Below are 23,799 nucleotides of genomic sequence, written 5' to 3' on the forward strand. Positions count from 1 at the left end.
GCAGCACTGCAGGTTACGAATGCTGCGGGTTGCGGACGTGCCTCTGTCATGGATTACGCCCACAACCCAAGGTTCCACTGTAAAGGCCATGGCAAGAGGTACAGTCACTGCATAAATTAATTGTGTCTTACTGTATTAACATTCATATTAGGTTCTCCACATTGCAACCTGGCAACCTTATCTATATGAATGTATCTCCAAGTTCTTTCATTGCACACAAATGTATCAAATGATGGCATCAATGTACTGTATCTTATTCATTATGTGATACAGGGTAACAGCCTAATACTTCACTCTTCCCTGCTGATACTTCATTGGGTTCTGCAGAATGACTTTAATTATGGTCACAGAAGGTTCCCTGTGAGAATCTAAAATAGTTGCCATGACTAGGAAATCTCCACCTAAAGTATTATGCAGATCTGCATGAATAATGATGAAAAATATGGCTGGATCCAAAGGAACTTCAGCCAATGGAAGAACACTCTGGATCCAACCCATCCATCTGAAGGCAGCCCTGTTTAGGGAAGCTTTTAATGTTTAATGTATTACAGTATTTTAATATTTTTTTGGAAGCCGCCCAGAGTGGCTGGGGAAGCCCAGCCAGATGGGCAGGGTATAAATAATAAATTATTATTATTGTTGTTGTTGTTGTTGTTGTTGTTGTTGTTATTGTTATTATTATTATTATTATCCAGTCCATGGACTTCAAACATTTCTTGCTCATTTGTGTGAGATGTTAAGGTGCTTAATGTGTACAATATGGAAACAAATGGTGTGATTTTGTTGGTGTCAGGGACAGAATGCTTACCACGTCCAGCTTCCTCAACAATGGCAGCGCTTTTTGCAGCACATGGAGGATGCATTTGCAGCTCATCCATGTAGTCCATAATACTGCCCGGCAGAGGGATAGATGAGCTGATGGTTGTTTGTGATTTGGGCTCAGCATCACTTCTCAACGACTCCACTGTCACTTGAGAGCTTGATGGGATCACTGTTTGCACCCAGGCCTCTGGAACAGCACAGAATCAGGAGCAGGGCTATAAGAGGAAGGCTACAGCATAAAGAGAATTACAGTTTGCTAGCATATATAAACGAGCATGTTTCAGACCGTGGCCATAGTAAGATGCAAAGATGGACCTGCCGAAGCTCCCACTTCTACTAATGAAGCCCTAAGGAAGTCAGATTAGCCTTAACCAGAGCCAGGGCCTTTTCAACACTGGCTCCGGGCTGGTGGAACGCTCTGTCTCATGAGACCAGGGCCCTGCAGGATCTGATTTCTTTCTGCAGGGCCTGTTGTTCCACCTAGCCTTTGGCTTGGAGCCAATTTTATTCCCTCCCTCCCTCTCTTTCTTTTTTCTTTTTCCTTTCTCCTCCTGTGATGAGGCTGCATTTTTAATATTTTAATGTTTCAATATTTTAATGTTGTATTTTAATCTTGTTTTTAAGTTGTATTCATTCAACTTGTTTTTATTATTGCTTGTTAGCCGCCCTGAGCCCAGCCTTGGCTGGGGAGGGCGGGGTATAAATAAAAAATTATTATTATTATTATTATTAAGTTCAAAGATTGGCTCCACTGGCTTAAGGCAGGGCTGTGACAGCCCACAGCCCCAGGGCTGACCATGCCTGTTGCTGGATTTTAAAGTTGCAGGCTTTTCAATTTTCATTGTGGTGAACACAAAGAGAGCCTGCTGGATCAGGCCATGGCCCATCTTGCACCCTCTTTTCACAGTGGCTGACCAGATGCCCGTGGGAAGCCTGAAAGCAAAGCTCTGCCCCACTGCAATGCCCAGCCTTTGACGGGGCACGGACAGCCTCACCCTCCAGGAATTTGTCTGATCATCTTTGAAAGCCACGAGGTTGAAATTATTTGATTCACAGAACTTAAAATAGAAAATATCTTGCACAAATAAATTTTTTTATATTGAAGCTCCCTCCCCCACATTATCTTTCAGTTTATAAACTGACATGTTCTTGCCTGTAACTTCCTCACCTCTTGTTCCACCACCTTCCAGACCCCCAGAAGTTTCCTTTTCCTCAAATCCCTTGCTTCTGCCTGAAACATCTCCCTGGGCATTCACTTGTTGCCTCCCTTTATTCCTTTATTACCCACATCAGAAACAAAATCTATATAAGTGCATCACACAAAATCAGGCTCTGCTAGCCTTCCCTCTTTTCCCCTCCCTTCCTGTGTTGAAATTTGTATTTCCAATTGTTCAAGGCTGGAACCTGTATTTTGTTATGTTAGGTAAATGTAAAGGGACCCCTGACCATTAGGTCTAGTCGCGGACAACTCTGGGGTTGTGGCGCGCACCTCGCTTTACTGGCTGAGGGAGCCGGCGTACAGCTTCTGAGTCATGTGGCCAGCATGACTAAGTCACTTCTGGAGAACTAGAGCAGCGCACGGAAATGCCGTTTACCTTCCCACTGGAGTGGTACCTATTTATCTACTTGCACTTTGACGGGCTTTCAAACTGCTAGGTTGGCAGGAGCAGGGACCGAACAATGGGAACTCACCCCGCCACGGGGAATTGAACTGCCAACCTTCTGATCGGACGCAGGTGGCGCTGTGGTCTAAACCACTGAGCCTCTTGGGATTGCCCATCGGAAGGTAGGTGGTTGGAGTAAGCTCCCGTTGCTCTGTCCCAGCTCCTGCCAACCTAGCAATTCGAAAGCACACCAGTGTGAGCAGATAAATAGGTCTCTGTGGTGAGAAGGTGTCCTGTTGTGCCAGAAGCAGTTTAGTCATGCTGGCCACAAGACCCAGAAGCTGTCTGTGGACAAACACTGGCTCCCTCGGCCTGAAAGCGAGATGAGTGTTGCAACCCCATAGTCACCTTGGACTGGACTTAACTGTCCAGGAGTCCTTTACCTCCTTTACCTTTACATGAAGGTAGTGGCTAAGTGCTTTGTGAACCAGAGGTAAACAAAAGTGCCTTTCAGTATGTGCAGATATCCTTTGTCTTACCTCTGAGCTCAGTTTTGCAGTTTGCTATCATATTATAATAAAGAGCATGCAAATCCCTTGTGCATTCTTTATCCAGCCTCCTGGATTTGTGCAGAGGGAACACATATATGCTCCTGAAGCAAGTACCATTTGCTCATTCTATAATATACAACAGCTATATGAACTGCAAGTTCCAAACCTGCCAGAACAATTTTATTATTTCAGGATTTGTACCCTACCTCCCCTTCCCCACAAAAAGAATTATCAAGGCAGCTTCTCCTATTATTATATTATTTAGTATATAACATTTATCATATTATTTCTGCTTAGAGCACAGGTGGGCATCCTGGAGCCTGGGGCCTGATGTGTGCACTCAACCTCATGTATGTGGCCCCAATCCATCCTAATCTTCCCCCATTCTTCCATCCCCTCACAGTTTCTTTCTTCCTGTTCATTTTCTCCTCATTTTCTCCTGGCTTTTTTGCATTGTTTCCCCTTTGTAACTTCAGAACAATTGTAAATTCAGAACAGCTATTTTATCAGATAAAGATATATTTATGGTTAAGAATTGTATAGCTTTACAACACTAACAAAAGGCTCTGTTGTTCTAATCAGATGATCAGGTCATGAGGCCAGCCATGTCTCTTGCATTTCATGTCACGGCAGGATTCTTAACTATATGACTTGGTAACATTATGATTATCTTGCTTCTTGAAGGAAATATTAGGGTTTTACCCCTCTGCACAGATTTTCATATGTGGAATGCACGCATAAACCCAAATTAGTTCATAATCCAAATCATACTTCCCCTATTTTGGCTCGAATCCCTTTGGGAGAAACCCACTTGGGTTATCTAATAGAAAAACAGGCATTCCACACACAAAGCATCTATTATAATCAGAGTTAGATGACAGTAGAAAAAAATTCATAGGTTTGGAAGAAGAAATTTGGAATTTGATGTAGCTCATAAAGTAACCACATCCCTTTCTGCTTTACAAGTGAGACTGAACAATTTGTAGAAATTGATGTTCTCAGCTTGGGAATTAAAGATGTGTGATTTCTGACTTTCATACTACACACACCCTATTCCAATATCCCTATTCCAATATCCCCATTAAAAGCAGAAGCTTACCGAATATCCCTTATAAGAAACTATTAACTAAATTTTGAAAGATGTACCGGTACATTTTCAAATACTAAACTTACAAAATGAAAATGATATAATAATAATTGAAATCAATGGAACTAACATGATTATGTTCATTAACTTCAATGGATCTGAGTAAAACTCAACGTAACATTGCCCTTCAAATGGTACTTGCAGTGGTAAAGTCTCATTGCAAACAGGAAAGAAATGGGAGAGTGAGGGACACATCCAGGACAGAAGGGGGCCTGAGAGATGAAGAGAGAAGGGCAAGAAAGGAAGCGAGACAAGAAAGGAAGAGGCAAATGAGAGAGAAATTAGCCAAGAAGAAAAGGTGGGGGAAAAAGTGGGGGGAGGAAGAGATGAGTGAGGATGGGGTGGGGGGAGAGATGGGCCAGAGAGGATAATAATGGAAAAAATGTTGAGAGAAAGAAACAGAAGGTGGGGTGAAGAGAAGAAGGTGTGCATCAGTGCATATGAGAGAGAACAATCTGAGTACAGATGAGAGAAAAAGAGAAACTCCCATGGCTCACTGAGTAAGCACCTAGATGGTATGAAAGATTATTTAGGAGTTTATCAGCCAAAACACTGCCTGCAGATTATTCTTCAGTTAAATCCATAGTGAAGTTTTGGCAATGAGGGAGATATCACAGGACTGCACCACTGCCCCCAAATAGATTCAGGCATGCAGCAACTATACTCCCTTGTTATCTTTCTCATGAAGCTCTCAAAACACTTACTAGATTCACATGGGAGGACTTTAGACAGAGAGAATTTGCTGCCATGATTTATTGTTGATAGAAGCCAAAATAGCTCTTAATACGGTCACAGCATAAAACTGTCTAACCTTTCAGTCACCAAATATACCATGGAAATAATGGCTTGCCTTGTTACTACAGGAATGCAAGAGATCTATAGCTTCTCTTCCCCATAAATCTAATCCTCATACTAGGCTCAGTACTAGTACTTTCTAGCTTCAATTTGTGAAGTTCATTCACAAATGTTGTGTAACCAGGAACCATTAAATTTCCTGGCCTGCTCCTCTCCCATCTCCTTGTTGCTGCTCATCTCCGCAGTCTGGGGGCTGCAGCCTCCACAGATTGCCCTCCTCACAATCTTTTCATCACTAACTCCTGAAAACAACCCTCATTGCAGGACCAAACCATACATAGAAAGTGTGCTGAAAGCACATTACTTTGCCCAAAGAATTCTGGGAACTGTAGTTCACCTCACACAGAACTTCAGTTCTCAGCATCCTTAACAAGCTAAATCAGAGGGCCTAGCTGGAGAGAGAAATTTCAATGTGTGAATCGCACAGGTGGCATGGTTAATTGGGCAGTATGTAAATGCTATAGATGAATGAATGTAGTGAGCTCCCCCTGTATTGCTTCATGCCCTCAGTTTTTGAACTCTCTCTCTCTCTCTCTCTGTGTGTGTGTTATGTACAGTAAGGAGGGATCCCTAAAGTATTTGCTTATTCTTTCCACACAATCACAAGCATTGTAAACGGTAAAGCTTATTTGCCATCGGTTGTGATCCTATGCATGTTTGTTTAGTGGTAATTCTGTTGAACTCAATGTCTGTTGTTTACCAAGAAGGTATGTTTATGACCATGATATAACAGTTTCTTGCTGTCTTAGGGTTTCACAATTTCCTAACAGTCATTTTGTAACTTTGCAACTATGAGGTTTGGAAAGACACTGGGTTAATTTGTACCTGTTTTGTTTTGGCTTTCTGCAGCAGGGAAGACAGAATTTCTTTTTTTCTTCGAAAGCCAAGACCGTGAAGACATGGGGATATGTTCTTCAGATGTAAGGTACATCCCTGAATAGAAATAAAATACCCGTATCATTTTTACAACCATTCATTCATTTGAATCTCTGTTTATCATGATCGCCTTTTGAATGAGAAACAATAATCCAGACCTAGCTAGTTAGCTTGACTGATACATACATGTTACTTATAATCTGTTTTGCAGTTAATACAGAATAAACAGATTAATGAGCTGCACATCAGCTTGATGTCTGAAAGGTTAACCCAGATGCTAAATATCCAGAGTCTGTTAGACCCTGAGCAGTTTCTACGTTCTGACATAAAGCAACGCCTTTCTGCCAAGAGAGCCAAGGCAGTTTACAATGTTAAAAATACTGACACAAACAAATAGTACAAAATATGTAACAGTGCATGTTGGACTTCTTGGGTTGCTCTGGTGGAAGAGACAGGCAAGAAAACTCAATGGATGCCACAGACACAAGGGGGGGGCTCCATAGTCCTGCCCCCACCATGCTGACCACTCCATTGAAGCCTCCTTTCAGGAGAGCTGAGAGGAGACAGACTCCCTGCCAGGTTCCTGCTGTGTGAAATGCCAGTCTTGGTCTTTGCTCTTGCTAAGGCGGCCTGTTTCTTGCTGTTGCTTTCCTGTCTCAGTTTTGCAGAGTAAGAGATGGAGCAAATGCCATCAACACAGATGGCTTGTGGAGGCAGGAAGAAGCTATCCCTCCATGCGGCATGTATGTATGAATGTATGTATTTTTATTTATTTCATGGCAATTATATACAGCTTGATTGTAATAACATCTCAAAGTGGGTTATGAAAATATGAAAGTATGGTTTGGTTTTTTCAAAAATTTATATAAACTAAATCTAGAGGTTTAGAGTAGGATTAAATTCAGGTGGAGGCAAAACAAGGTATGTTCCAGGCAGAGCAGAACAACCAACCAAGAAGAGGCATGCCAACAACATGGCTGGGGAGCGGCAGAAAGTTCAGGGACATTCCCACAGAGGGAGCAAGCCACCGAGAGGCAAAAGTTTGAGGCTGGTTTGAGGATAGGACTTGTGACAGGCTGAGCATGGCCTCTGCTTGTTTCCAACTGCATGGTCCCTGGTAGAGGGCCCTGCTTGGATGCTGAAGGTCCCAGGTTCAATCCCTGGTGTCTCCAGGCAGGGCGGGGAATTGTCCCCTGTCTAAAACCCTGGAGAGCAGCTGCCAGTCAGTGCAGACTGAGCTAGATGAACCAGTGTCCTGACTTCCTATGTTCCTGTGACCAGTGAAGTCAGGGGGAAACCAAATGAGCTTTCAGGTGTGCTCACTAAGCAGGTGAGTGTGAGGGAGGAGAGGGGACCTCAGTTTGCAAAATGCACACAATGTGCCCAATGTGCCTCTAGCAACCTGCCAGGTCGGACAATGATGATATAACATAACTACTTAGTTTGTACAGCTCTATATGCAGGTGCAATGTTATTTCTGTACTGCCTGCCCTAGACTTCTCCTCTAGCATCTTGTAAATCATTAGTCCTCCTTCCTTCCCCAGTTTTCAGCCCCTCCTTGGCACTGAGCATCATTTCCCTGTCCCACTGACTGTACAAACCTGTAACACAGGCTCACCTCTGCCAGACCTTGATCTGTACATATGATCCCTTTTAAAAAATAAATAAAATATTATTAATAGTGGGGAAGACACTTAACCGAATATTAAAAACACAATGGAGCATTAAACATTAAAAACTTCCCTAAACAGGGCCGCCTTTAGATGTTTATTAAAAGTAAGACAGTTGCTTATTGCCTTGACATCTGCTGGAAGGGTGTGTGCCTGCTCAGTCTGCTGATCAAATTGTCTGCTGATCAAATTAACAGCAGAGGTATTTCTTTCAGACCTGCTTTTGTTCTCCATTTAAAATGCATTTTTAAAATTTTATATTAAACATTGGTTTTACCTAATTTTAATTAAATTGTACCACTGGTTTGCTGTAACCTGGACTGGGACCTTTTGATAAAGGGTGGAAACCAATTAAACAGGCTTTCAGGAGAGATTCAAACACACAAAACAGGGTCCAGTAAAAGCCTGGACAAAAAGAGACGTATTGACAAGCCATCGGAAGCAATGGATGGTTTGTCATGCATGGCAAAGGGAAGGGAATAATACAGGAGCTGTAGGAGAAAATGCTCATTTTTGAGTCACATTATCCTGAAATAAGAATTCCTTAAAGATAAGTTCCTTATCTTCAAACCATATAAGTTTGCAACATTACCACACAAATATACATTAAGACTTTCTGTCTTCCTCCCCAGCTCAGCTGAAGCAATATTCTATTGCCGCCACATTATTTTACATATAATTTGTTTTCCACTCTTTTTTAACCACATAGCTTCTTGACTGTTCAGGCTCTTGGGCAATAAGGTTGCTGAAAAGCATCATCCAACTGTGCTCTTCATTATATCCCTCTGAACTGTTTCCAAACTCATAGCTAGCTTCTGGGTTTTGTAAAAAAACAACAACAAAAAAACCACAGAGAAGACACCATATGGCTTTAGGGCTGACTGCCTTCTTATTCTTACTTTTATGATAGTAAAAACAATTGAAGTCAAATTTATATACAAGGAGTGATATATGAATACAATTAACAGATAAAGCAGAACAAAAGCATAGCAATTAATACCCCCCATTATTACTTTCTGTAATTTATTATGCTTATGTCATTTCTGAGCCCTTTGGCAGCACTGTGCTGTGTTCCAGCTGATCAAATTAAAATTAAACATGTTGAGGGAATAAATTTCAGAACCGTTCTAGCTGTCCAATTTACCCTAACAATTATCCATGGTATATTGAGTGGGGGGGTACTTGTTTTGCTAATTAGAATATTGCTTAAATTATGTTAAGGATTCTTAACATTTCAATACAGGTGTCATGTGTTTAAAATGATGCACGGATAATTGACCTCCCACAAATCTGAGTGACAATGAGACTGCAGTGTTATGGTCCTAGGGCTCAAAGGATAATATGGACCTCCCAGTCTATGGTTGGAGAAGGAAGTCCACAGGCAGAAAAGGAGGTCTGTCCCTGCAGGTCTCGTCCTCTGCAGCTGCCATTACTCCTGTGCTGTCAATGCTCCAAAAGCAGAAAGAGTGGAAAGAGTTCAAGAGACATCAGGGGAGGGTCAGGAGAGGCACTGAGCAGCAGCAGAGGAATCCCATAGGGGCAGGGTGCACCATGGGGCCCCTGGAGTCTGCCTGCCTCCTCCCACTCAGCCGCCCTACAGCTGAGGGGAGAGGCAGGGGGCAGACTGTTTGGGCAGCGAGGAGCCTGCAAGAGCCCAAGCCACCACATCACTCCCAGGAGAGGCACATGGCTTGGGTGCGCTGCAGGCCCTGCTGTGAGTGCCGCCCAGCATTTTGTCACCCCCCTCAGTGGTGACACCCAGGGCGAACCGCCCCCACTACACCTGCTTCCTCCGCCCCTGGCACTGAGTCCATTGGATCCAAAGCCTCTCCTTTGCTGGAGTCCTGAGCCATAGTCACACTATACTTTAAAGTACATGGAACCACTTTGAACTGTCATGGCTTCCCCCCAGAGTATTTTGGGAACTGCAGTTCGTTAAGGGTGTTGTGCATTGTTCCCCTTACATTACCTCTTTTCAGGGAACTCTAGGAAATGTAGCTCTGTGAGGGGAAAAAGGGATTCCTCTGCCTAGCACACTAAGGAAGAAACAAGCCTATGCACACTTACCTGGTCCACTGAACACAGTGGAATTTCCCTCTAAATAAACATGCATAGGATTACAATGATTTCTTGTTGTGTTTACTCTGGATTTCTCAGTCATAAATGATCATAGAATCATAGAGTTGGAAGAGACCACAAGGGCCATCGAGTCCAACCCCCTGCCAAGCAGGAAACACCATCAGAGCACTCCTGACATATGGTTGTCAAGCCTCTGCTTAAAGACCTCCAAAGAAGGAGACTCCACCACGCTCCTTGGCAGCAAATTCCACTGTCAAACAGCTCTTACTGTCAGGAAGTTCTTCCTAATGTTTAGGTGGAATCTTCTTTTTTGTAGTTTGGATCCATTGCTCCATGTCCGCTTCTCTGGAGCAGCAGAAAACAACCTTTCTCCCTCCTCTATGTGACATCCTTCTATATATTTGAAAATGGCTATCGTATCACCCCTTAATCTCCTCTTATCCAGGCTAAACATGCCCAGATACCTTAGCCGTTCCTCATAAGGCATCGTTTCCAGGCCTTTGACCATTTTGGTTGCCCTCCTCTGGACACGTTCCAGTTTGTCAGTGTCCTTCTTGAACTGTGGTGCCCAGAACCACAGGTGTGGTCTGACCAGAGCAGAATACAGTGGCACTATTACTTCCCTTGATCTAGATGCTATACTCCTACTGATGCAGCCCAGAATTGCATTGGCTTTTTTAGCCGCCACGTCACACTGTTGGCTGGTCAACCAAGACTCCTAGATCCTTTTCACATGTACTGCTCTCAAGCCAGGTGTCACCCATCTTGTATTTGTGCCTCTCATTTTTTTTGCCCAAGTGCAATACTTTACATTTCTCCCTGTTAAAATTCATCTTGTTTGTTTTGGCCCAGTTCTCTAATCTGTCAAGGTCGTTTTGAAGTGTGATCCTGTCCTCTGGGGTGTTAGCCACCCCTCCCAGTTTGGTGTCATCTGCAAATTTGATCAGGATGCCCTTGAGTCCATCATCCAAATCGTTGCTAAATATGTTGAATAAGACCGGGCCCAAGACAGAACCCTGTGGCACCCCACTAGTCACTCTTCTCCAGGATGAAGAGGAACCATTGATGAGCACCCTTTGGGTTCGGTCAGTCAGCCAGTTACAAATCCACTGAGTGGTAGCATAGTCAAGAGCGCATTTTACCAGCTTCTTTACAAGAATATCATGGGGCACCTTGTCAAATGCCTTGCTGAAATCAAGGTAGGCTACATCCACTGCGTTCCCTTCATCTACCAGACTTGTAATTCTGTCAAACAACGAGATCAGGTTAGTCTGACATGACTTTTCAGAAATCCATGTTGACTATTGGTGATCACAGCATTCCTTTCTAGGTGCTCACAGACTGTTTGCTTAATGATCTGCTCCAGAATCTTCCCTGGTATTGATGTCAGACTGACTGGGCGGTAATTATTTGGGTCCTCTCTTTTCCCCTTTTTGAAAATAGGGACAACATTTGCCCTCCTCCAGTCTGCCGGGACTTCGCCTGTTCTCCAGGAATTCTCAAAGATGACTGCCAGTGGTTCTGAGATCACATCTGCCAGTTCTTTTAATACTCTTGGATGCAGTTCATCTGGCCCTGGAGACTTGAATACATCTAAACTAGCCAAGTATTCTTGTACTATCTCCTTAGTTATTCTGGGCTGTGTTTCCTCTGCTGAATCATTTGCTCCAAATTCTTCAGGTCGGGCATTGTTTTCTTTATCGGAGAAGACTGAGGCAAAGAAGGCATTGAGGAGTTCAGCCCTTTCTGTGTCCAGGCTTATACATAGCAGATTTGCTCTTTATTTCTTCAGCAAATCCTACAGATGCCTGAGGAATAGGATCTTTGTGAACTGTGCTCTAAACTGACCTGATTTTGCCCTCCCATACAAAGTATTGATTGCCTAGTAAGTAAAGTCATGGCCCGTTTAATTCAAAATACCCCAATATTCTTTTCATTCTTTTTTCTTTGATTACTGTTTTGATTCCTTTCTTTCGGTTTTGCACCATATTTGCAAATACCTGCTTAGAGACCCACACAAATTAAGAAAAAATCCTACTTATATGGGTTTAAAAAGAGTTTTCAGCACTACTTTAAATTGTACAGGCCTATTAAAGTGTATTATTTCTCACCCACAGAACTTAAATTGATGACTTCTGTTCATTGAGTACTGTTGAACAAGACTGAGCACATTAATGGAAATATCAGTCTGATACACACCAGTGACCAATCAGGATGACAAATGCTGCTTTCAAATTGGAATGTAATTTGAGTTTTGTTCTCTGTTAATGTGTGCCCAGTGCTGAGGCCATTAAGGGATATTCTCTTTGATCTCCAGTTCTGTACACAGGGACTACCACTGATATATGTGCAGCTTTTAATTTGATAATGATAATACAGCTAATATAATTTTTGGAACAAATTATATTTCATTGATATTTACTAGAAATATTTGTTATATTCACTAAATATCATACAGGTATGATAAGTTATTTGCAGTTACTTTGGCTGCTTTCACATGATGGCCCTTTAGTTCTTTTGATACATTTGTTTTCTTCTGTCATCTGGAAATGGCGATAAAACAGTGGCTCCACACAGCTCTTGAAATAGTGCTATATCATCATCCTGCAATGCCAGTCTATAATGTTTATTCAGAAGAAAGAGCAAAAATCTCCTGCGTTTTTTATTAGAAGCTTTCTCCTTCCAGAATCTGCCCTGAATGTCCCTTAATGAGACAGCTCATGTTTCCTGCCACTGTGTTTTAAATGAAATATATTAAATCTAGGAATCAAGAAATGGCCAATTAAGATGCAGTTGAGGCTATTAGTAACGCTACTGCTCCACTGAACAAGAAGAAATTATAGGGGCAGAAAGGAAAAAGAAAACTGCTAATTAATGCTGCAGAGTCTTTTGCTGAGCAGGACTTCCTGTTGAGTAAACATTATAGAAATACAGTGACCATTGGGATGGGAATTCCTTGATAAGACAGTGCTATATTAAGCGTCATGTGGAATCACTATAATACTACTACTATTACTGAACAAGAATGAATTTTTTTTACTGTAAAGAGTAAAAGCAACTTTAGACTACCTATCTGCTCCCCATCAAGAATAGATAAATTGCCTACTTCCTGGGCTTAGGAGCCACCTACCTACAAGGCCCCCATCTTAATATTTTTGGCCCTCATCCAACCCACCGGTGCATCCAGGACTTGTGTGGCCACACCTAAGATGCGACAAACATAAAGTGCTGGGTGATTTCACTGTGCTCCAGATCTCCTAATGACTGCTCCCAACAGCTTATTGTTGGGAGGAGCATAAACACTGCAAAACAGTGCCTACAACTCCCACTCCCTAAACTGGTCCAGTAAGATATGAAGATTCTGTCCCTCTCCCAATCCATCAGGGAAGTCTGATGGAGTCCCTTATCGAGGCCTGAATCTATACTGAAATGGGTTCAGATAAATTGTTTTCTCCAAGGGTGTCTGCAGCTGATCTGCCACCACTCTTTTGAGCACCTCATCCCACAAAAACTGGTGTTGGTGACCATACGGGAGGGAACTGCATGGAGAAGTGCATCAGGCACTTCACTAGTCAAACCTGTAACAACAACAGTATTCAAGTTATCACTATTAGTGCCTCTTCAAACTGCTCATGGAAGAGCATTACCTCAAGTTCTGATGCTGGCTCTGTAATTCTATGTATGTTTTAAATGTCCTCCAAAGAGGAAAAGAGGATGCAGAAAATACCCAAATGCAATGGATTGGCAATAATATGATCTGGCCTTGCTTGAAAAAATGACTGAGTGGAGAATCAGATTACATTTATTCAGTCTATGATTTGGTTCACACAAAAGAAGTCCTGGAGCAATTATGGAGCAGTTATTGTATGGTACTGGGTGATTTTTGTGGATGAGTATTTTTAGTATATTAAAAAGGTAAAGGTACCCCTGCCCGTACGGGCCAGTCTTGACAGACTCTGGGGTTGTGCGCCCATCTCACTTAAGAGGCCAGGGGCCAGCGCTGTCCGGAGACACTTCCGGGTCACGTGGCCAGCGTGACATCGCTGCTCTGGCGAGCCAGAGCCACACACGGAAACGCCGTTTACCTTCCCGCTGGTAAGCGGTCCCTATTTATCTACTTGCACCCGGAGGTGCTTTCGAACTGCTAGGTTGGCAGGCGCTGGGACCGAGCAGCGGGAGCGCACCCCGCCGCAGGGATTCGAACCGCCGACCTTTCGATCGGCAAGTCCTAGGCGCTGAGGCTTTAACCCACAGCGCCACCTGCGTCCCTTTTGTTTTAATTTTTATTGTGTATTGTTATTTTATCCTAAAAATTAAAACAAAAATAATATACTAAAAATGCTCATCCACAAAAATCACCCAGTACCATACAATAACTGCTCCATCCACACAAAGTTGAATACTAAAAACAAACGACCAAAAACTGGATTGGTAGCACTGTCCAAATACCTGGAATTGCAATTTCAGATAAAATTGTTAGCATGGAAATAATTTGTCCAAATCAAATGTTGTAGTCAACTGAGTTCTACTCAGAGTAGACCCAGGAAAACAAATGAACCTAAGTTAGACATGTCCATTAACTTTAATTGGTCTACTCTGAGATGGCTAGCACTGAATACCACTCCAAGACAGGTAATTAAGAAGATACTAGTCCTCTTCAGACATTCTGGCAATGTTCTACCAGTGTGGTGTAGTGGTTAGTGTTGGTTGAGGACCTTGGGATACAAGGGTTCAAACCACCCCTTGCCCATGAAGCTCACTGGGTGATCTTGGGCCAGTCACTGCCTCTCAGCCTAACCTACCTCATAGGGTTGTTGTGAGGGTAAAATGGAGTTGATGAGAACTATGCATGTCACCTTGAGCACCTTTGGGAAGAAGAAGGTGGGATATAAAGGCAATAAACAAATAAATGTCCCAATTATGTGGAAAGGTGCCTATACACATACAAATCTATGAGAACAAATATTTCTACACTGAGTACATTTTGGAATGTGTGGAATACCACTGGAATGTGGGAAGAGGGCTTTAGTTGCTGCCAGCTTTGTAAATAGAAGGAAGGGTGAAAAATTGCACACCTTTGTGCTGCAGTGTGAGAAGGATGGGAAGCTTCCCCCATCTTTGATCTTGCAGTGACGGCAGCAGGACATCACCACACAAACACCTCCCTGGGCTTGAACCCCCAGCGGAGGCTAGTTTCACCATCCCCTCAGTACACCTCTGCCCATGTTGTGTCTCACCTATCCTTTAAAGGCCAAGAGAAATGCTTTAGCTTTATAGACACCCTGTGAGGAAAGGGTGTGTTTGTGTGTGGTGTTCAAACCAAACCACCTAGTGAACTATATATCTAATCAAGGAACTGGGGTTTAACCATCATCAAATCTTCTGCTCTAGTCCTTACTACTGCATCACACCACTTCTGTCCACATCTGTTTACCATCTAAGGCCAGGAAGATGCGTCAAGGTCATTTGAAGCAAGGAGCATATGCTAAATCCAACATCTGGCTGTCTGAGACAGTGTCTTTGAAATTAAGGCTACCATTTTAGGTATTAGTTTTGACCTTTGAATGCTTACTTCACTGAGGTTTAGTTCTACCAAGTGCCTTTTGTTAACACTTTGGGCAACTCTGCAGTTAATTTAAAGCTAGTTTGATTTTGTTGTGCCAGTATTTCAATAAACATTTAAAGCTGAAAGGTCTCCAGTCTGCCCTGCTCTTGCATTATTTTACTAAAACACTTTTGTTGTTGCTTACTTATAAATCAGATGAAATACCTCACTGAACTTTTACCAGCATTTTTTGCAAATAGAAAATTTTGCTTGGTTTCTTGCCAAGTGGGCAAACCACTATTTCTGTAGATGTTAATATTTCATCATTATTGTTAAGCCATAGTGCAAATGCAACACCCTTGTCTCTGACCGAAGAGACATGGAGGAATGGATTGCAGCATTGCTTCTTGGGGGGAGGAGAGATGGGAGGGGGAAAGCACCGTGCAAACAGTGACCTTTTGAAATAGTTTAAGCATATTTCAGATTAAGGAGCAGCTTTATCTTGGAAGCATTCCAGTAGATGATAAGGGCTGGATGTTCTCCCACTAAATCAATCTGAAATTAACGCCTGTCCGAATACTAAAATTATAAAGTCCTTGCAAAGTTTAAACAAAAGTTTAAACAAAACTTGTACTTTTGTTTAAACATTCTAACTTCCCTGTTTTGGTGCTAGAAAGGACAAAGTTCCTTTATTTCTCTCTCTTTTTCTCACATCTATGCAGTTGGGAAGTGTGGCTCAGTCCCACCCCTCCCCAGCAGCAGATTAATGTTAATTTAAAATATAGGTAATTGTATCTCTCTTTTTCCTCCTCTGAGTATGAGAGCAAAATCTACATTGTTTTATGAGCCAGTTTCAAGCATTTTATAAACAAGCAATCACATTTAAGCCACTGAACAAATATTGATCATGCAAGTCACATTTGCCACTCCCAGGAAGCCTCAAGCCAGCTGAACAAAAGATTTACTTAAAAGAAAATAAAAACTTGAGCAAATTTACCTTCTTCCATGGTGAACAAACAGTAGATTCAGGATAATGAATTCACTCAAGAGCTTTTCTGTTTTGTTTCTTTAAGAACAAGCTGCTTCATGTGGAAGAATCTGACACAGAGCATGTTTAAAAATGCAGGAGCCTTTTGACATGGACTAGGATATGGTTTCCTGTGGAAATGAAGCCATGCTTCTGATAGGGAATCAGGTTTCTTCTTTGGCCAGGAGTCAGGCCATTAATTAAAAGGGCATCACTGCAGCCCTGTGTTTCTTCTGTACACCCTGGGGGCTCATTCAATTCAAAGTTCACAAAAATCACATGTGGGACTTAGGGTGTCTCAGAAGACTATCCCCAATGCTGAAATAAACATGGCCAATCCCTGCTTGAGTGATGCTCCAGAAGGACAACAGAGCCAGATGGAGCAGTGTCTGGACTGATGCCTGCCAGTAGGTGACTCCTGTGCTCTTGCCCTGGCATATATGTCAGGAGCAGGAGTGTGACATGTCGTGCCAGTAAAAGGAGCGCATAATGAAGAAGGGGAGACCCACTGGCAATGTCGTTCCTGCCAGGATGGTGACTGTGTCTGACTGCAGTTGACCATGCTTGCAATGAATAATGTTATCAGATGAACAGCACAAGGTTATGTTGGTCTCAGTGTGCCCCCAGAAGCACATAGAAGCATATATTTTTAAAAATAATATTTTATTAAAGTTTTCTTGGTTTACAAAGGTATGCTCAATGTCTCTTTTTCCAAGTTACATTTTCCACAGGTCAGTTTCATTTGTTGAGACATTAGGGTTATATTACGAAGAAAAAAGGGGAGAAGAGGTGGAGGAGGCCATGGTGGGTGGGGGTGGGGTCGGGAGGCGATATTTCTATTTTGCTTAATGTATGTGTGGGGTTTTGTGTCAGCGTCGTTTGTGCAGGTTCTCTTTGCTATTCGCTTGTGTTCCTTTGGTGGTGAGAGAAATTGTGGTTGGCCTAGGGTACGGTTGCTTGTTTGTGATTGGCTGTGTTGAACTTTGTTTTTGTGTGTGAGTGGAGTGGGTGGGTGTTTTTGAGTCAGGTTAGCCATATTGATTCATATGTAGTTGGTGGATTCTTCTTGTTGTCTTGTACATAGAAGCATATATTGATACAGTATATGGGCTATTTGTCTAACAGTGCATTTACATATGCAAAACTTTTCAGGAATAAATATTCAGAAAATTCAGCTTATCACACGCTAAGTAAGAAAAATGTAAGAGAAAATGTACTTTCAAATATACTACCTTTGACATAACAGTCAAAGTTGCACGTTTCCTGGCACTGTTGGTTGCCCCTGTTTGGGAGGCTTTTCAGGCATCCATTTATGGACTATCTATTTGGGTAGGCTCCCTATAAAGCCAGCAATTGCTTTCTTCTGGCAGTGCTGCAGGGCAGATCATTTGACCACAAGGAGCTTCATGTTTTCCTTCCTTAGGGGCCTATGACGCCATCCAAGTCAGCTTTCACTGGAAATTCTTTCATAACTGCAACTAGGGAAGAGCACATCCCACACAAAGAGCTATTTTGCAAGCAGCCAGAAAAACTTGTAAGGTTTCTGTAGGCACTCTGAGATGCTATCATGTCATGCCTAAACCTCTAGTCTATAGCAACCTGTGATTATTATTCATTGTTCATAATGCATAGTATTTCACCACTTTTGTTTTAACCTGGAGGGCAAAGTTGCTGGTTTTGACCATAAAAATGGCCGGATGTCATGAACAATTTAGCTGAAGTGGTAATTCATATAAACCTGTTAATTATTAGCTGCTTGCCCAATATCGGAAACACTTTTTCTGTCACCTTGAATGAAATGGTAGATGACTTAGGCAGACATGTGAGGTCTGCCAATAACTTCAAATTAAGCAATTCTAATAATTTACCTTCTTATGCTCTTGCTAGTACAGTAGTTCCTACACTCAGAGGAGCCAACTCCATGGAGCTGAGGGGTCTTCACCCCCCCCCCCATAAAACATTTGAGGAGGCTGGGGGCCCACAAAGGTGATGGGCATTGCCATTCAAATGGTAGGTATGCGCCACATCATGTGATCAATTATGTGGGGCGGGGCTTACCTGCTCCCCCAATATTTTATTCAGGTTGGCACCACCTTAAAACTCTTGAAACAGTACAATCAAAATTCTTAAGATCATTATTTGCTACCCCAAAGTGTACACCTAATGCAGTCTTAAGGCAAGAGGCAGGACTGCCCAGAGTGGAACTAAAAGTCTGGGAGCAAGCAATATCCCTCTGGCTGAAAATCCATTACAATCCTGAGGGACTGTCACCTTACCTCCTGGCCGCAGTTCCCTATCCTCCTTGGCTTATGCAAATAACTAACAAGATCAAACAAATTGGCCTAAACCCAGAAAATCTTTTTAATGGAACTCTGAACAAGGCAAAAGTAACTATCACTCAGAGACTTTACGATGTCGAATTACAACAAGAAGACGCCCTACTCCCGGAGACGTATAGATGTCTAAAAGCTTGGCCTAATTTTGCAGCTGCCCCTTACTTAACTAACATCACTAACGAAGCTTATAGATGGGCTTTCTCCAGAGCCCGCTTTGAGACAATGCCCTCAGCAGTGCTGTACGGCAAATTTACGCGGGCACCAATGCATGTGCGTCTCTGCCCCTGTATGTCTAATAAGGTAGAATCTGTCACTCACATCCTTCTATTTTGCGAATTTTATAGTGAAGAACGAGTTCAACTTATTTTGCCGCTTTTATCAAAATTTATACCCCTACAACATTATTTGGAATCCTCCCCCGAAATTCTACGAAAATACCTTCTGGAAGATTCCTCAAGCTCAATATCATATGAGGTAGCCAAATTTTGCACTCTAGCAATCAGGAAGCGTAAATCTCTTTTGTTGAATGGCACACTGCGAAGTTCCCTTGTGTAGTTTTTTTTTTTGGATGTTGTTGTTGATCTCCTTTTGTTTGACCTTGTGGTGTTCTGTGTCACTGGCTTTTGCCGTAATAAAACTAACTTTGTTAACTCAGGTTGGCACCCCTGGCTATGCTGCAGCTGTACCAGAGTTGCACAGGCATAACATGGGTGTGATCATATGACCTCCCAGCTGCAAAGTAGAAAGCAAAACAACGCAAGTAGAAACAAGACAAAGCGTAACAGCATTGAAAGACATCCTTGCAGCTCCCTCGATCAACTCTCCAAAAGCAACCAATCACGGTGCTGCATGCTGATGCCTTCCACCCCAGCACCCATTTATATAAGGCATTAATCAGCATGTGGTGATGACATCAATGCCATCATGATATCCACGTATTCTCCCATGCAAAATCTTTAAGCAGACCTGATTCCACTGCACTTCCCCTACCGGGGTCTTTCCTCAGACAGGGGTTTGACTGCAGTGGCAGATGAAACACAGCAGCCAGCAGCCTTGACACTGAAAATGACTACATGATTCCACTGCAGTCTCTCTTCTGGTTGCTAGATAATGGGAAGGTTTTCATTTGCAGAAGTAGCACAGGGAATGATCCATCTAGTTTGTTGCTTTTCCCTCTCTAGTTTCACAGGACACAATGCATGTCATCCACACACTCACAGATTGGACTCCTAGATCTCAGCATAAGAAATGAGCTATGTGGACACTGAGCCTGGCAATAGATGAGCTGGCAAAAGGAATGCTGGAATGTGTAGCAGACCAAAGAAAGCAGTTTCTTATTCCCCCAGAAGGAAGGAGAGGCCATGGGGGAGTGCCTCTGAGTCACAGATGCTGCTCCTTGTCAGGCCCAGGCTAAAGATATGCAGATTGTTCTAAGCAGAGTGGAAACTTGCTCTGATTTCCTATTCTTATTCTTATTCTATATTTGTTGCCTGCCCTTCACAGAAACAATGCAACAACAACAACAACATAATAATACAATCACATCTACATTCTGAAAGCATTAAACAATAATCCAAGTAAAACAGTACAGAACCAGTGAAAATTCATATTCAGCCAGCCCAGAAAGCCTGGGTAAGAAGACGTGCCTCAGAATGCCACCAAAATATGTACAATGTGGGTGCCAGATAAAACTTCAGGGTGAGGGAGTTCCAGACCCTGGGGACCACCACAGAAAAGGCTCTTCCCTATGCCGCCACATCTCAAATCCACATGTGGGGATAGAATTTCTAACAGAGCCTCCGCAATGAATGTAGCTACCAGTTTGGTTGGTATGGGTGGATCTGATCTTCCAGGTAGGTTTTCTTCAGGATCACCTGCAGCACAAATCTATGCTAATTTAATTGTAAACTCCACTGTGCTCAATAGCACTTCCCCAGTTAAGTATGTATAGGATTGTGGCCTTTAGCAATAAGATATGGATTTTTAAAAATCCTCCCAGGAGCAGGGTTGGGCAGATAAAGGAGACAGCATTTAGAGACTTAACTCTTTTGAGGGGTGCAGTTGTGATCAAATTTTTAAAAAATCCACCACCACCAAGCTCTTCTTAACTAGAAGCTGATATGTCACAAACTAAAAGTCTTGCTCCCCTCCATTTTGAGTGAGGTGAGTTAGTTCTCGTGTGTGTGTGTGTGTGTGTGTGTGTGTGTGTGTGTGTGTTTGTGTGCATCAACTTCCCCCTTCCAGGCTGCGGCCCTGCAAACAGGAGCATGGGGCAACTGGGAGCATGGTGGTTGTCTTAAAGACTTTTGCAAGTTTCCCCCCTCCCTCTTTAAGTCTCTAGTGTCCAAGACATAAAAGGGAAGGAGACTTGAAAAGGGCATTGCAGGTCTCTTCCCACTTCCCCTTAAGCCTCTGACATTGGAGCACAAGGGATTTTGACAGCTGGGAAGCCCCACCCAGCTGTCAAATTAGGCCTGAGAAGCAGCTCCTGATAAGGATCTGGCCCATGGAGCCTAAAAGGTTCCCCAGCCCTGAATTAAAGGGAGATTCTGATGCACAGAACAGCTTGGTCACCCTCAATAGCTTAAACTGAGTCAAGGTGGATATGTTGATTGGCATGGCAGAGAGTGACTGCAGGACTGAATATAACATTTCACTAGCAGGTGTTGATCTGAGGCAACACCTGAGGAGAAATAACAGCCCCCAAGAGGAGAGATGCTGTCAGTAAGTCTGGAGAGCATTATTGCTTGCATACCCCTTAAAATTGCTACATTAAACCCAGCAATTTCAACACCCGTGAATAGGGTGGAGAAACTAGAAGTGGGTGTTGGCTCAGCCTGGGCTAGAGTGCATAGCAAACTGCTCCTGGATTCTACCTGGGTGTGGGCAGAAATCAGCGGATGGGGAGACTGCAGCTGTTCAGTGTGTGGAAACGATACTCTGTACATACTCCTGTATTTTGGGACCCAGCCCTTCTACTAAAATGGGCTACCCTAGCACATCACATCAAGTGGAGGGATAGGGGTAGGGGACTAGGTAAACTGTTGAGCCCAAATGTCCCTCCGAATTGTGTTGCTCTATTCACAGGAGGTGAAATAGTAGCAGAGGGCTATTACTAGAGCAGTCTTGGCCCACCTGGTGCCCTCCAGATGTTTTGAACAAGCTGTGCTGGCTGGGGCTGATGAGAAATGTTCCAAAACTTCTGGAAGGCACTAGGTTGGCAAAGGCACACTTATCCAGAACATGCTTGCTTCCAGATGGCAGCTCCTTCCACCACCATAAGAAGTCCCGCTGCATCAGATGGGGATCAGATGGTATCATTGTGTACACCCGTAGCATGCAACAATTATTGAGTACAGTGGTACCTCGGGTTAAGTACTTAACTCATTCCGGAGGTCCGTTCTTTTTTTATATATATATATTATATTTTTATTAGTTTTCAAATACAAAAACAAATTTAAACATTCCATACATCTTAATTATATCTTACTTCTGCCATTCCTTCCTATTGTTACTTTTTACACATTTCTGCCCTTTTAACCATTTCCCCTCACAGAGCTTCCTTAAAGCTTACAAACGTAATTTTATTATCACTCAGTTTTTGCATATATTGGATAAACTTTTCCCAATCTTCTGTAAATCCTTGATCTTGTCGATTCCGGATCCTTCCTGTCATTCTGTCCAGTTCTGCATAATCCATCATTTTAGTTCTCCATTCTTCTATCGTAGGTAATTCCTCCTGTTTCCATTTCTGGGCCATAAATATTCTTGCTGCTGTCACTGCATATAATAATAACTTCTTTTCTTTCTTATTTATCTCATTACCTGTAATGCCTAGTAAAAACGCTTCTGGTTTCTTAACAAATGTATATTTCAACATTTTCTTCAATTCATTATAAATCATTTCCCAAAAGCATTTTACCTTCTTACATTCCCACCACATATGAAAAAAGGTACCTTCTTTTTCTTTACATTTCCAACATTTGTTACTTATCTTATACATTTTCCGGAGGTCCGTTCTTAACCTGAAACTGTTCTTAACCTAAAGCACCACTTTAGCTAATGGGGCCTCCTGCTGCTGCCGCGCCGCCGGAGCACTATTTCTGTTCTCATCCTGAAGCAAAGTTCTTAACCTGAAGCACTATTTCTGGGTTAGTGGAGTCTGTAACCTGAAGCATATGTAACCTGAGGTACAACTGGATTCACCACAACCTGAAATGTGTAAACACCTGAAAGTACCTTTATATATCCAGTACAGAAAGCTGAAGAAAGACTTCAAATAATTCAGGTAATATACACAGCAAAAGCTATTCCATTGCCAATGACGTAATTGCGTGATCAGGCACAGCCCCCCCCCCCCGAGCCATATCCCAGGATCAAGGAGTAGACATGACAACATATTTGGGATTAAAATGGCCACAACTTTATCCTACATTTCAGATGTAGGAAACCTTGGCTTAGGCCAGGCATGGCCAAACTTGGCCCTCCAGCTGTTTTGACTCCCTAGCTAATAGGACAAGTGGTCAGGGATGGTGGGAATTGTCCCAAAACAGCTGGAGGGCCAGGTTTGGCCATGCCTGGCTTAGGCATTGAGCGTGTATCCCTTACTGGGGGTCTGAGGCAAGACAGAGTCAATTGGGATTATGGGGACATTGCAAAACATGCATTTACACAGCTGGCCCCCTTCCACATTGCTGAAGGGAGTTCTACAGCCCACTGCTGTGTGCTTGTGGTCAGAGACTCCCCTCAGAACCCCTCTAATAGGGAACCCTGATATCGCCGCCACAAAAGGGGTGAGTCACCACATCATCCCTTCTTTGATTGTTAGACTAAAGGATTCCATCCAAGGCCTTAAATTGCCAAAGTTTCCTTGCTACAGGAAAGGCAAAACCTGCAGAGCAGGGGAAATTCCTTCCTGGCTCTGAGAAAAACAGCAACCACCGTCCGACAGTAGTAGCGCCCATGGACCTGGAAAGGAGAAAGGTTAGCCTGTAAAGAAGGATAAAATTAGAGGGAGGGCTGGGTGGGCTCTGGGGGCCGACTGCTCTTCTGGCATCAGCTCTGGCCCTCTTTCCCACTTTAGGAGTAGACCGGAGTGAAGCCTGCTTCAACACGGTCCACTCCTCTTGCCCTGCCCCTGAAACCACAGCGGATAGGTCAAATTTGAATTTTGGGTTTGGCAGGAACCCCAGCAAGCATCGCTGTGACCAAGGGAGCGGAGCAACAGCCAGCGGAGTGGTGTGCCTTCAAGAGGATGGCAGGGCTGGCGCTAGGTCGCGAACCTTGC

General features: G+C 43.1%; 1 protein-coding gene across 1 annotated transcript in view; it reads right to left on the reverse strand.

Annotated features, from left to right (window-relative positions):
- The window catches only part of LOC307226518 (uncharacterized protein), a 50,818-nt gene extending 34,627 nt beyond the window's left edge, over window positions 1-16,191 (reverse strand). The window contains exons 1-3 of the mRNA XM_079995213.1: window positions 16,147-16,191; window positions 5,805-5,912; window positions 809-1,009 (exon numbers count right to left, since the gene is read on the reverse strand). Coding sequence (XP_079851339.1) covers window positions 809-1,009; window positions 5,805-5,912; window positions 16,147-16,156 — 319 coding nt within the window. The 5' untranslated portion in view covers window positions 16,157-16,191. The remainder of the gene's footprint in view (window positions 1-808; window positions 1,010-5,804; window positions 5,913-16,146) is intronic.
- Between the last annotated feature and the right edge of the window lie 7,608 nt (window positions 16,192-23,799).

Source organism: Podarcis cretensis (genome assembly GCF_951804945.1).
Source record: "Podarcis cretensis genome assembly, chromosome: 11".
Classification (NCBI taxonomy): domain Eukaryota; kingdom Metazoa; phylum Chordata; class Lepidosauria; order Squamata; family Lacertidae; genus Podarcis; species Podarcis cretensis.